This window comes from Lynx rufus, unplaced genomic scaffold, assembly GCF_022079265.1.
Source record: "Lynx rufus isolate CCGP_SWC_20201006 ecotype Redwood Valley unplaced genomic scaffold, mLynRuf1.p SCAF_2, whole genome shotgun sequence".
NCBI lineage: Eukaryota > Metazoa > Chordata > Mammalia > Carnivora > Felidae > Lynx > Lynx rufus.
This window is the reverse complement of record NW_025814834.1, coordinates 143,384,120-143,397,811: the sequence shown is the minus strand read 5'-3', so window position 1 is coordinate 143,397,811 and position 13,692 is coordinate 143,384,120. Positions and strand designations below refer to the sequence as shown.

Genomic DNA, 13,692 nt, shown 5'->3' with positions numbered 1-13,692 from the left:
AGTGAGTTTCTGATAGAGAGCATATAATTGGTTCTTGCTTTTATATTCTAACATTTTTTGCTCATTCAGTGGAATGTTTAGACACATTTAATGCAACTATTGGTCTCTTTTGGGTTTAAGTTTATCATCTTGGTATTTGTTTATTATTTATTCTAATGGCCTTTATTCCTCTTTCCTGCCTTCTTTTAGATCAATTATATTTTAGTATTCAATTTTTTTTTTAAATCTTCACTATTGATTAGTTAACTATACTTCTTTACTTTCTTAGTGGTTGCCCTACTGGTTAATATATGTATCTTTAATTTATCATTGTCTGTCTTCAAATATGTTTGGCTTCTGGCAGGAGGAATGACAGCAGAGAGAATTAGCTATCAAAGTGATTAGAGAGAATAGGGAAGAGAGTGATGGTGTTATTAGCAGAGTCAATGCTAATTATTAGAGATGTTGATAAATATGTCATAAGTTCTCTTACATCAAAGAGTATAGAACTAATAATAGCCTAGAAAGTGAAATATTAGGGATAGGGAGAATTGATAGGAAATGGCTACTTGTGCTGCCCTCGAAGAAGGCATAGTGCATCTCCACTTACTTCCATACCTCTGTGTGTTCTCATGCAGTCATATATATTATCCCTCTTTAAAGCACTCCTGAAAGCTCAGTTACTTTTAGGTGGGAATAGGTTTATATATTTATAGTGGAGAAAGTATATATTCAAACAACTACCTTTGATAACCCTCAGTAGTTTTAAAAAAGCATCACTGAATTCTCATGAGCTAGTTTAGAGTAGGAAGGATTCCCAGTTTTCAGCTTTTGAACTTGCATCTATATACAATAAATAAAAATATGCTCTAGGCAAATTTTATGATTAACTTCAGTTTAAGGAAATAATGATTTTTTAACAATGATTTTTTTAAACAATGATTTTTTTTTTTTTTGCAATGTTTTCTATCCGAAATATGGGGATTTTTATAAGTGGAGAAGGACTCTTTTTGGTATTAAGGAATAGTCTGGAAAAGTGAGTGACTCAGAAGTTATTCCTACTTTGTTATGTACTTAATAATAGAAAGTATGTTACTTGCCATGTTCCTTCATTACCTTTTCCTTAAAGTACATCTCATTCTCTGTTCCCTTTAGTATTCTTTAGATAAGAAATTAAACTTTATTTATGATTAAATCTTTCAACATTGAAATAGGGTTTTTTTCTGTAAGTTTTATACAGAGGAATTTTCCTTTTATGTTTGTCAGCAGAAAGAATAAAAGACCAAAATCAACATACTGTGAACAAGCAATATGAAAGAGAAAGGCAAAGACTTGCTTCTGGAATAGAAGAACTACGTACTAAGTTGATGCAAATAGAAGCTGAGAATTCTGATTTGAAGGTTAACATGGCCCACAGAACTAGTCAGTTTCAGCTGATACAAGAGGAGCTGCTGGAGAAAGCTTCAAACTCTAGCAAACTTGAAAGTGAAGTAAGCTTGAATTAGCTGTTTATATGTACTAACTTTGGAGACAAAAAAAAGGTAGAGTTTTGTAAAAGTTGTATGTGTAAGTCCAGATTTATACATCAAAAGGAATTAATGGTACCACATCAGTTATAAATTCCTTTAAAATTATATTGGGAAACCTTCTGTTAAAAGTAAGAAATTACTCTTTAGTGGCTTACAGGTCTCAGATATGGTGGAACTTGTATTGTATTGCAGTCTGTTATTTCTTCCAAGTATAAGTTAATATGGCCAGGGGCACCTGGGTGACTCAGGTTAAGCGTCCAACTTCAGCTTAGGTCATGATATTGTGGCTTGTGAATTTGAGCCCCACATCAGGCTCTGTGCTGACAGCTCAGAGCCTGGAGCCTGCTTTGGATTCTGTCTGTCTGTCTGTCTGCCCGCCCCTCCCCTGCTATGCTTGTTCTCTCTCTCTCTCTCAAAAAAAAAAAAAAAAAAAGAACATTTAGGTTAATATGGCTAATACACATTTACAAGTAAAGAACTTGGATTATATAATTGGAAGAAAAGGAGTGATAATAGAGGATTTTGATTGTTAGCAAACAGCAGAATCACCTAGGAAGCTGGTTAAACATATAGATTTCTGGGTACCGTTCCAGTGATTCTGATTCAGTAGATTTAGTCCATGTAAATCTAAATTGTAGCCATTAGCTTACTTAGAAAATATCCTAGTACCCAGTGCTAATATCATCGTCAATGGGGAAAAACAGAGCTTTCCCCCTAAGGTCAAGAACAAGAGAGGAATGTCCATTCTCACTGCTGTTATTCAACATAGTATTGGAAGTCTTAGCTTCAGCAGTTAGACAACACAAAGAAATAAAAGGCATCCAAATCGGCCAGGAGGAGGTCATACTTTAACTCTTCACAGGTGATGTGGTACTCTGTATGGAAAACCCAAAAGATTCCACCAAACAACTGCTAGAACTGATCCATGAATTCAGCAAAGTGGCAAGATATAAAATCAATGCACAGAAATCAGTTGCATTCCTGTACATCAACAATGAAGCAACAAAAAGAGAAATCAAGGAATTGATCCCATTTACAATTGCACCAAATACCAAAAAATACCTAGGAATAAAAATAACCAAACAGGTGAAAAATCTATAAACTGAAAACTATAGAAAACTTATGAAAGAAATTGAAGAAGACACACAAAAAAATGGAAAAATATTCTATACTTCTAGATAGGAAGAACAAATATTGTTAAAATGTCAGTACTACCCAAAGTAATCTACATACTGAATGCAATACCTATCAAAATAACACTGGCGTTCTTCACAGAGCTAGAACAAACAATCCTAAGATTTGTATGGAACCAGAAAAGACCCCGAATAGCCAAAGAAATCTTGAAAAAGAAAACCAGAGCTGGAGGCATCACACTCCTGGACTTCAAGCTGTATTACAAAGCTGTAGTCATCAAGACAGTATGGTACTGGCACAAGAACAGACACTCAGATCAATGGAACAGAATAGAGAACCCAGAAATGGACCCACAAACGTATGGTCAACTAATCTTTGACAAAGCAGGAAAGAATATCCAATAGAATAAAGACAGTCTCTTCAGCCAGTGGTGCTGGGAAACTGGACAGCGACATGCAGAAAAATGAACGTGGACCACTTTCATACAACCATACACAAAAATAAACTCAAAATGGATGAAAGACCTAAATGTAAGACAGGAAACCATCAAAATCCTCGAGGAGAAAGCAGGCAAAAACCTCTTTGATCTTGACCGCAGCAACTTCTTAACATGTCTCCAGGGGCAAGGGAAACAAAAGCAAAAATGAACTATTGGGATCTCATCAAAATAAAAAGCTTCTGCACAGTGAAGGAAACAATCAGCAAAACTAAAAGGCAACCGACAGAATGGGAGAAGATATTTGCAAACGACATAAAGGTTGGATAAAGGGTTAGTATCCAAAATCTATAAAGAACTTATCAAACTCAACACCAAAAAATAAAGAATCCAGTGAAGAAATGGGCAAACGACATGAATAGACACTTCTCCAAAGAAGACATCCAGGTGGCCAACCAAACATGAAAAAATGCTCAACATTACTCATCATCAGGGAGATACAAAGCAAAACCACAATGAGATACCACCTCACACCTGTCAGAATGGTTAACATTAACAAGTCAGTCAACAACAGATGTTGATGAGAATGTAGAGAAAGAAGATCTCTTTTGCACTGCTGGTGGGAATGCAAACTGGTGCAGCCACTCTGGAAAACACTATGGAGGCTCCTCAAAAAATTAAAAATAGAACTACCCTACGACCCAGCAACTGCACTGCTAGGAATTTACCTAAGGGATACAGGTATGCTGTTTTGAAGGGGCACATGCACCCCAATGTTTATAGCAGCACTATCAACAATAGCCAAAGTATGGAAAGAGCTCAAGTATCCATTGACGGATGAATGGATGAAGAAAATGTGGTATGTATATGTATACAATGGAGTATTACTCGGCAATCAAAAAGAATGAAATCTTGCCATTTGCAACTACATGGATGGAACTAGAGGGTATTATGTTAAGCAAAATTAGTCAGAGGAAGAAAAATATCATATGACTTCACTCACATGAGGACTTTAAGATGCAAAACAGGTGAACATAAGAGAAGGGAAACAAAAATAATATAAAAACAGGGAAGGGGACAAAAACATAAGAGATTCTTAAATATGGAGAACAAACAGAGGGTTACTGGAGGGATTGTGGGAGGGATGATGGTCTCAATGGGTAAGAGGTATTGAGGAATCTACTCCTGAAATCATTGTTGCACTATATGCTAACTAGGATGTAAATTAAAAAAATAAAATGAAATAAAATATCCTAGTACTGAGATTAATAACTTTTTAAATTACAAAATTAGCACAGTCTTGTTGAAAGTACAGAAAGGACAAAGAAGAAAATGCCATTAATAATTCTACCACCAGAAATAGCTACTATTAACATTTTTTTATACTAATTTCAATCTTAAATGCTACTTTTAAGAAATGGGTTAGGATGTAATCCTATTTGGACATAGGACTCAGAATTAAATTACTTATGTATTACATAGATGGAACAGTCCCTGGTCTTTCCTTCACCATTTTTCTTCTAAATTGCCACTTATATTCAAAAGTAATTTTTAAAAATAATTTGTTTATTTCAATGTGTTTTCAGATGACAAAGAAATGTTCTCAACTTTTAACTCTAGAGAAACAGCTGGAAGAAAAAATAGTTGCTTATTCCTCTATTGCTGCAAAAAATGCAGAACTGGAACAGGAGCTTATGGTAAATATTACTGTGTGGTTACAAATTCACTGTGACTTTAATGCACTTGATTTGTGACAGCATGTTTGTTTTATTTTCATTGTTATACATTATACCAAATAGGAAAGCATAAATTCTAGTAAATTCTTCTGATTATTTGTTTTTTGTTTCTATATTTTTAAGTCAATAGGCTTATATATAGCAAGTTGTTATCTGTAATTTCTTATTTTTATTCTAGTAGAAGTGAAGGAAATAATGAACTTCTTTGATATGCTTTTCAATATTTTAAAATAGTTGAAGGTTTTCATTTTGACACAATTTTTTAAAACAACCATTTTGTCTTATGTATATGTTTAGATATTTTTGATGTTTGACATATTCACTATTGTGATTCTTAAAAAAATAGAGTATGACAGATTTAATGCTTTACTTAAGTGTTTTTATGTAAAACTTGTTCTCAGTTATATTCATTTTTTTTGTCTTTCCTAGTCTTTATTTTTTAACATGAAATTTATTGTCACATTGGTTTCCATACAACACCCAGTGCTCATCCCAACAGGTGCTCTCCTCAATGTCAGTTATATTCTTTTAAAGTGTTTTCATATTTCTAGGAAAAGAATGAAAAGATAAGAAGTCTAGAAACCAATATCAACACAGAGCATGAGAAAATTTGTTTAGCTTTTGAAAAGGCCAAGAAAATTCATCTTGAACAGCATAAAGAAATGGAAAAGCAGATTGAAAGAGTAAGATATTATGTTTTCCATGTAGACATAATGTATGTTTAGAATATGAATGCTGAAAAGAACCTTCACATTACTAGCTCAACTTTTTTTTTTTTGATAGATGAGGAAACAAAGACCTAGAAAAGTAAGTGGCAAGTAGTAGAATTAGCATCCCATTACTTCTAGATCATTTTACAATGCTTTCTTGTATAGTACTCTTGCCATTTCAGTTTTAATAATTATTTTTTGGCATGATTAAATTAAGAGTGATTTTGTAGACTCTGGTACACTAGACATAAAAATAGCTTGAAGACTGGTTGAGAGTAGAAGTGCTCTTACCATTGAGTTGAAATTAGAGTAAGAACAAGTTAAAGAAGAAGCTGTGAGACCAAAAACATAAGACTAAGTAAAAAATACATTATTTGATGGACTTAATAGTAGAATGGAACTAATAGAAAAAAAATATGAGCTTGAAACAAAGAGCAACAGACATTACTCAGTCTGAGAAACAGGAAAAAAGATCAGAGCCTAAGGGACCTGTGCAATAATGTCAGAACTGGAACTCTATACCCATTAAAACAGTAACTCCCATTTTCCCCTCCTTTCACCCACTAGCTACTGTCATTCTATTTTCTTCTGTCCCTATGATTTTGACTACTCTAAGTATCTCATATAAGTGAAATCATACAGTGTTTGTCTTTTTGTGACTGGCTTAATTCACTTAGCATAATATCCTAGAGGTTCATCCATGTTGTGGCGTACTGCAGAATTTGTTTCCTTTATAAGAATAATATTCTATTGTATGTATATACCACATTTTGCTTATCTATTTATCTGTCAATGGACGCTGATTGCTATGGCCAGAATTTCTAGTACTGTGTTGAATAGAGGTGAGAGGGGGCAGGGTGCCTGGGTGGCTCAGTTGGTTAAGTGTCAGACTTCGGCTCAGATCACAACCTCACGGTTTGTGAGTTTGAGCCCTGTGTCGGGCTCTGTGCTGACAACTCAGAGCCTAGAGCCTGCTTCAGATTCTGTGTCTCTCCTTTTGCAGCTCCCATGCTCATGCTCTGTATCTCAATATTAAATAAATGTTAAAAAAAAAATAAAAACAAAAAAACAAAAACGAAGTGAGAGGGGACATCCTTGTTTTTTTCCTGATCTTAGAGGAAAAGCTTTCAGTCTTTCACCAATTGAGTAGGATGTTAGCTGTGGGTTTTCCTTTTTCTTTTTTTAGTGTTTGTTTATTTTTGAGAGAGAGAGACAGAGAGTGGGGGGGTGCAAGAATGGGGGAGGGGCAGAGAGAGACAGAGACACAGAATCCAAAGCAGGCTTCAGGCTCTTAGCTGTCATCACAGAGCCCCACGCAGGGCTCCAACTCACGACCTATGATATCGTGACCTGAGCCGAAGTCGGACACTTAACTGACTGAACCACCCAGGTGCCCTGCTGTGGGTTTTCCATAAATCGCTTTTATTATATTAAGGTAGCTTTCTTTTATTCCTAGTTTGTTGAATGTTTTTCTCATGAAAGGGTTTTGAGTTTTGTCAACTTTTTTCTGCATCAATTGAGATGATCATGTGTGGTTTTTTTTCCTTCATTTTTTTGATATGGTACATTACATTGATTGATTTTTAAAAATGTTTATTTATTTATTCTCAGAGAGAGAGAGAGAGAGCAATTAGCAGGGCAGGGGCAGAGAGAGAGAGAATCCTGAGCAGCGCTCGTGCTGTCTTCTGCACAGAGTCTGACATGGGGCTTGATCTTATGAACCTGAGCCAAAATCCAGTTGGATGCCCAACCAACTGAGCCACCCAGGTGCCCCTGTTGATTGATTTGTGTATGTTGAACCATGCTTGCATTCCAGGAATAAATCCCACTTATCATAGTGTGTTACCCCTTTTACTACACTGCTGAATTTGGATTATTAGTATTATGTTGATTTTGGCATTATAAGGGATATTGGTCTGTAGTTTTCCTTTAGTGTCTTTGTCTGGTTTTGGTATCAGGTTAAAACTGGTATCAGAATTAGTTAAGGAGTGTTCTCTCTTCCTTAATTTTTTTGGAAGAGTTTGAGAAAGATTGGTATTCTTTAAATTTTCACTGGTGAAATAATTCATTGGAACTATCAGGTTCAGGGCTTTTCTTTGTTGGGAGATTTTTGATTACTGATTTAACCTCTTTACCAGATATAGATCATTCAGATTATCTGTTTTTGCATGGTGTAGTCTTTGTAGGTTTTGTATTTCTAGGAATTTGTCCATTTCATCTAGATTATTCTATTTGTGGGCATACAATTATTCATAATACTCTCTTATGATCTTTTTTCTTTCTGTATAATTGGCAGTAACATCCCCACTTTCGTTTCTGATTTTGGTAATTTGGACTCTCTGTTTTTTAATCTACTCAGCTAAAGATTTGTCAATTTTGTTTATTTTTCCCAAGAACCAACTTTTTGTTTTGATATTCTTTATTCTTTTTCTGTTCTCCATTTTGTTGATCTTTACTGTAATCTTTATTATTTCCTTCCTTCAAGTAGCTTTGGGTTTAGTTTATTCTTTTTCTGATTCCTTATGTTTTGAAGTTATTGACTTGAAATCTTTTTTGATTTTTAATGTAAACATTTATAGCTATAAATTTACCCATTAGCACCACTTTTGCTGGGTTTCTTAAGTTTTGGCAAGTTGTGTTTTTGTTTTCATTTGTCTCCTAAGTGTCTTCTAATTTCTCTTGTGAATTCTTTGATTCATTCGTTGTTTAAAAATCTGTTTAATTAATGCCACAATTTTGTGACTTTTTAAATTTTCCTTTCATTATTCACTTCTAATTTCATCTGGTTGTGGGTTGGAGAATGTACTTTGTATGATATCTGTCCTTTTAAATTTGTTGAGACTTCAATTTGTGGCCTAACATGGTCTGTCCTGCAAAATGTCCCCTACACACTTGAGGAGAATGTATATTCTGGTTTGGGGTAGAGTGTTCTGTATATGTCTATTAGATCTAGTTTATTGTGTTAAATCCTTTGTTTCCTGATTAATGTTCTGTCTGGTCTTCTATTATTGTGAGTGGGGTATTGAATTCCAACTATTATTTTAGAACTCTGTTTTTCCCTTCAATTCTGTCAATTTTTGCCTCATATATTTTAATGATCTGTCATTACATGAGTAAATTTTATAGTTGTTATATCTCACTACTGTTTTGAATTAGTAATATGTAATGTCTTTCTTTGTCTCTTATAACCTTTTCTGATTTAAAGTCTATTTTGTCTGATATTTGTGTAGGTACTCCTGCTCTCTTCTATTATTTGCATGGAGTATCTTTTTCCATCCTTTCACTTCTAACATGTTTGCATCTTTGGATCTTAAGTGAGTCTCTTGTAGACAGCATATACAGTTGACACTTGAACAACATGAGTTTGAACTGCATGGATCCATTTATTTGTGGATTTTTTTTCTAGCAGTACTGTAAATGTATTTCGCTTATGATTTTTTTAATAACATTTTTCCCTGGCTTACTTTAAGAATACATGTAACATGTAAGATACATGTAAGATACATGTAACACACAAAATATGTGTTAATCAACTGTTTACGTTATTGGTAAGGCTTTGATTAACAGTAGGCTATTAGTAGTTACATTTTTATGGAGTCAAAAGTTATACACAGATTTTTTTTTTTTTAATTTTTTTTTTTCAACGTTTTATTTATTTTTGGGACAGAGAGAGACAGAGCATGAACGGGGGAGGGGCAGAGAGAGAGGGAGACACAGAATGGGAAACAGGCTCCAGGCTCTGAGCCATCAGCCCAGAGCCCGACGCGGGGCTCGAACTCACGGACCGCGAGATCGTGACCTGGCTGAAGTCGGACGCTTAACCGACTGCGCCACCCAGGCGCCCCTGATTTTTTTTTTTTTAACGTTTATTTTTGAGACAGAGACAAGAGTGCAAGCAGGGGAGTGGCAGAGAGAGAGGGAGACACAGAATCCGAAGCAGGCTCCAGGCTCTGAACTGCCAGCATGGAGCCCAACGCAGGGCTCGAACTCACAAGCTGTGAGATCATGACCTGAGCAGAAGTTGGACGCTCAACTGACTGAGCCACCCAGTCACCCAGAAGTTATACACACATTTTTTACTGCACAGGGGAGCAGGCCTCCTAACCCTATATTGTTCAAGGGTCAGCTGTAGTTGGATCATGTGTTATTATCCATTCTGCCAGTCTCTGTCTTTTGATTGGAGAGTTTAATCCATTTACATTTAAAGTAAATACTGATAGGGGGTGTTTTACTTTTGTCATCATGTTATTGGTTTTCTATATGCTTTATAGTTATTTTGTCCTTTCTTTCCTACATTACTATATTTTTTTGAATTTAGTTGATTTTTTTGTAGTGAAATTTTAAAATTCTTTTCTTATTTCCTTTTTTGAATTTTGTATTGCTATTTTTTTGGTGTGGTTGTCATGAGTATTACATTTAACAATCTAAAGTTACATTATTCTAATTTGAATTTATACCAGCCTGACTTAAGTAACATACACAAACTCAGTTCTTTTACAGCTCCATTTTCACCTCTTTCTATTGTTGATGTCACAGAATTACTTCTTTACATATTGTGTACCCTAAAACATAAGCTAATGATTCTTTCAAATGCATTAGTCTTTTAAATTACGTAGAAGAGGGGCGCCTGGGTGGCTCAGTTGGTTAAGCGGCCTACTTCGGCTCAGGTCATGATCTCACTGTCCGTGAGTTTGAGCCCCGTGTCGGGCTCTGTGCTAACAGCTCAGAGCCTGGAGCCTGTTTCAGATTCTGTGTCTCCCTCTCTCTGACCCTCTCCCGTTCATGCTCTGTCTCTCTCTGTCTCAAAAATAAATAAACGTTAAAAAAAAAATTTAAATTATGTAGAAGAGTTGTAATTACAAGTCAAATTTATACTAATACTAGTTTTTATACTAATTTTTTTAATCCTTTTTTATAATTTTTTTAAAGCTTATTTCTGAGAGAGAAAGAGTATGAGCTGGGGAGGGGCAGATACAGAGGGAGAGAGAGAGAGAGAGAGGCTCCGCACTGTCAGCACAGAATTAACACGGGGCTCACACTCACAAACTGTGAGATCATGACTGAGTTGAAATCAAGAGTCAGATGCTTAATGACTGAGCCACCCAGGCTCATCCCTAATTGGTTTTTTTCTTTAAATATATTAGTCTCTTAAATTCTATAGAAAACAAAAAATGCAATTATAAACCATTGTTGGAGTAATACTAGCTTTTATAATTGCCCATGCAGTTCTCTTTATTGAGATTTTTATTTCTCCATATGGCTTTGAATTACTGTAGTGTCCTTTCATTTCACTTTGTAGAACTCCCTTGAGCATTTCTGGTGAGGTGTATCTAGTGGTCACAAACTCCCTCAGCATTTATTTCTCTGGGGATGTCTTAATTTCTGCCTCAAAAGGACAGTTTTGCCAGATAATAGGATTCTTGGTGGACATTTTGTTTTTTGTTTTTTGTTTTTTGTTTTCAATATATCAACATATTGTCTTTGGGCTTCCAAAGTTTCTGATGAGATCTGCTTGTAAGGTTATTGTGGATCCTTTATATGTGGTTATTCACTTATCTCTTGCTGCTTTCTAGATTCTTTTGTCTTTTGAGAGTTTGATTATTATGTGTCTTGGTGTTCCCTTTGAGTTCCTCTTTCTTGGAGTTGAGATTTTTGGATGTTTATATCCATACCTTTCATTAAATTTAGACATTTTCAGTCATTATTTCTTCAAATATTCTTAATGTCCCTTTTTCTCTTTCTTCTCCTCCCATGATCTGTGTTTAGGTCCACTTGATGGTGTCCCAACTGGTCTTTTAGGCTCTGTTCACTTTTCTTCCATCTTTATTTGTTCTCCCTCTAATTTGTTGTTTGATTATTTTCATTTGAATGTTTTCACAGTTCCTTGGTTTTTATATTTTGTATTTAGCTTTGTTCTGCCATGTTTTCATTATATATGTGTACATGTGTTTATATATATATATGTGTACATGTGTTTATATATATATATATCACATACATAATTTTTTACATGTGTGTGTAATATACACATATATTCATATACACATATCAGTAATCTCCTATTTTGTCTTCACAAAAGTCTTTTGAAAGTTTGATAACACCAATTATTGATGAAGTTGTGGGAGTGAGAATCTTACATGTTTCTTTTTTTTTAAATTTTTTTAAATGTGTATTTTTGAGATAGAGGGAGAGACACTGTGTGAGTGGGGGAGGGGCAGAGAGAGAGAAAAAGACAGACAGACAGAATCCGAAGCAGGCTCCAGTCTGTGAACTGTCAGCACAGAGCCCAATGCGGGGCTGGACCTCACTAGCCATGAGATCATGACCTCAGCCAAAGTTGGACACTCACCTGAGTGAGCCACCCAGGCACCCCAAGAATCTTATGTATTTCTAATCAAAACATAAATTTAGATGCACTTTGAAGAGAAATATCTAATGAAATTGGAAATGTGGAAAGTCCATTTCTAGGTGGTCTATTCTAAAGAAACTAATACATGTACATAAAGAGACATGTACACAGGATGTTTTGTAACATTGTTGTGATGGTGAAAAATAGAATATCAGACTGTTCTTGAGTAGAAGACAAGCTGTAGTTTGTTGTTACAGTGGAGTACTGTACCATTATAAAAAGCAATGAACTAGGGGTGCCTGGGTGGCTCACTTGGGTAAGCTTTCAACTCTTGATTTCACCTTAGGTCAGGATCTCACGGTTCATGGGATCAGGCCCTACATCAGGCTCTGCACTGACAGCATGGATTCTGCTTGGGATTCTCTCTCCCTCCCTCTCTGCTTCTCCCAACCTTGTGTGCACACACTTTATATTTCTCAAAGTAAATAAACTTTAAAAAAAAACAAAAACAATGAACTAGATCCACATATGCATGCATGGATAAATATCCAGGGATAATTAGCTAAACAATATTGAGTGAAAAAACCAAGTTGCTAAAACTTGCAGAAGTATTGCTATTGTTTATGTAAATTTTTAAAACAGAAACACATTACGTATTGTTCATAGACCTACATATGTAGTAAAAGCACAAAAAACATGTGTGAGAAACATACCAGAGAGTGATAGACCAATTTCAGTAGTAGAGTTGACCTTCCAATAACATAGGGGTTAGGGGCACCAACCCCCTGCACAGTCAAAAATTTGGATTCAACTTTTGACTCCCACAAAATTTGACTGCTAACAGCCTAATCTTGACCAGAAACCTTACTGAAAACAAAATAGTCAGCTAACTCATATTTTGTAGGTTACAGGTATTGTATAATGTATTCTTAACAATCAAGCCAGAGAAAAGAAAATGTTATTAAGAAAATCATAAGGAAGAGGAAAAATGCATTTATAGTCCTATACTGTAAAAAATCCTCATATAAGTCAACCTGTGCAGTTCAAACCTATGTTGGTCAAAGGTCAACTGTATTGATGAGGGAGGAAATCAGCTGTATTGATGAGGAATAAGACCTGGCCATGTGATTTCATTTCTTCTCTCAAGGGAGAGAAACTGAAGGAAATTTGGCAAAATGCAAAAATCTATGTAATTTCAGTAGTAATTTAACATACGAATATTGTATTCTTTTCTATATATTTAAAATGTTTCTTAATTTTTAATAAATTATATGAAATTAATAGATCCTGTTTTTACATTTAGCTTGAATCTCAACTAGAGAAAAAAGAACAACAGTTTAAAGAACAAGAAAAGACTATGTCCATTTTGCAGCAAGATATAATATGTAAACAACATCATCTTGAATCACTAGACAGACTCTTGACGGAAAGCAAAGGGGTAAAATCATCTTTGTAAAAGTGTTCTTTAAAAGCTAATACTTTGTTTCTGTAAGCTGCCTTTATCTAATTAAATCAATTGCTTAACAGCCCAATAGTAATGCTAAAATTAAAATATTTATACATGTACTTATATTTTTGCTACCAATCTGTGTGTTTTCAGGAAATGGAAAAGGAAAACATTAGGAAAGATGAAGCTTTGAGAGCATTACAGAACCAAGTATCTGAAGAAACAATCAAGGCTAGTATGCTAAATTTTTAAACTTTATTCTTAAATGGAGACATTCCTGTAAGCTTTTTTACTTTTCTCTATAAATTATAAAAATTATTCAGATAAAAATTAGCAGGTAGAGATTTTACCTGACTCAGTGAACTTAGTTTC

General features: G+C 34.8%; 1 protein-coding gene across 1 annotated transcript in view; it reads left to right on the top strand.

Moving 5' to 3' along the window:
* The window catches only part of CCDC18 (coiled-coil domain containing 18), a 117,442-nt gene that overhangs the window by 37,892 nt on the left and 65,858 nt on the right, over positions 1-13,692 (top strand). Inside the window, exons 12-16 of the mRNA XM_047084567.1 lie at positions 1,246-1,469; positions 4,665-4,775; positions 5,366-5,497; positions 13,177-13,311; positions 13,474-13,551. Coding sequence (XP_046940523.1) covers positions 1,246-1,469; positions 4,665-4,775; positions 5,366-5,497; positions 13,177-13,311; positions 13,474-13,551 — 680 coding nt within the window. The remainder of the gene's footprint in view (positions 1-1,245; positions 1,470-4,664; positions 4,776-5,365; positions 5,498-13,176; positions 13,312-13,473; positions 13,552-13,692) is intronic.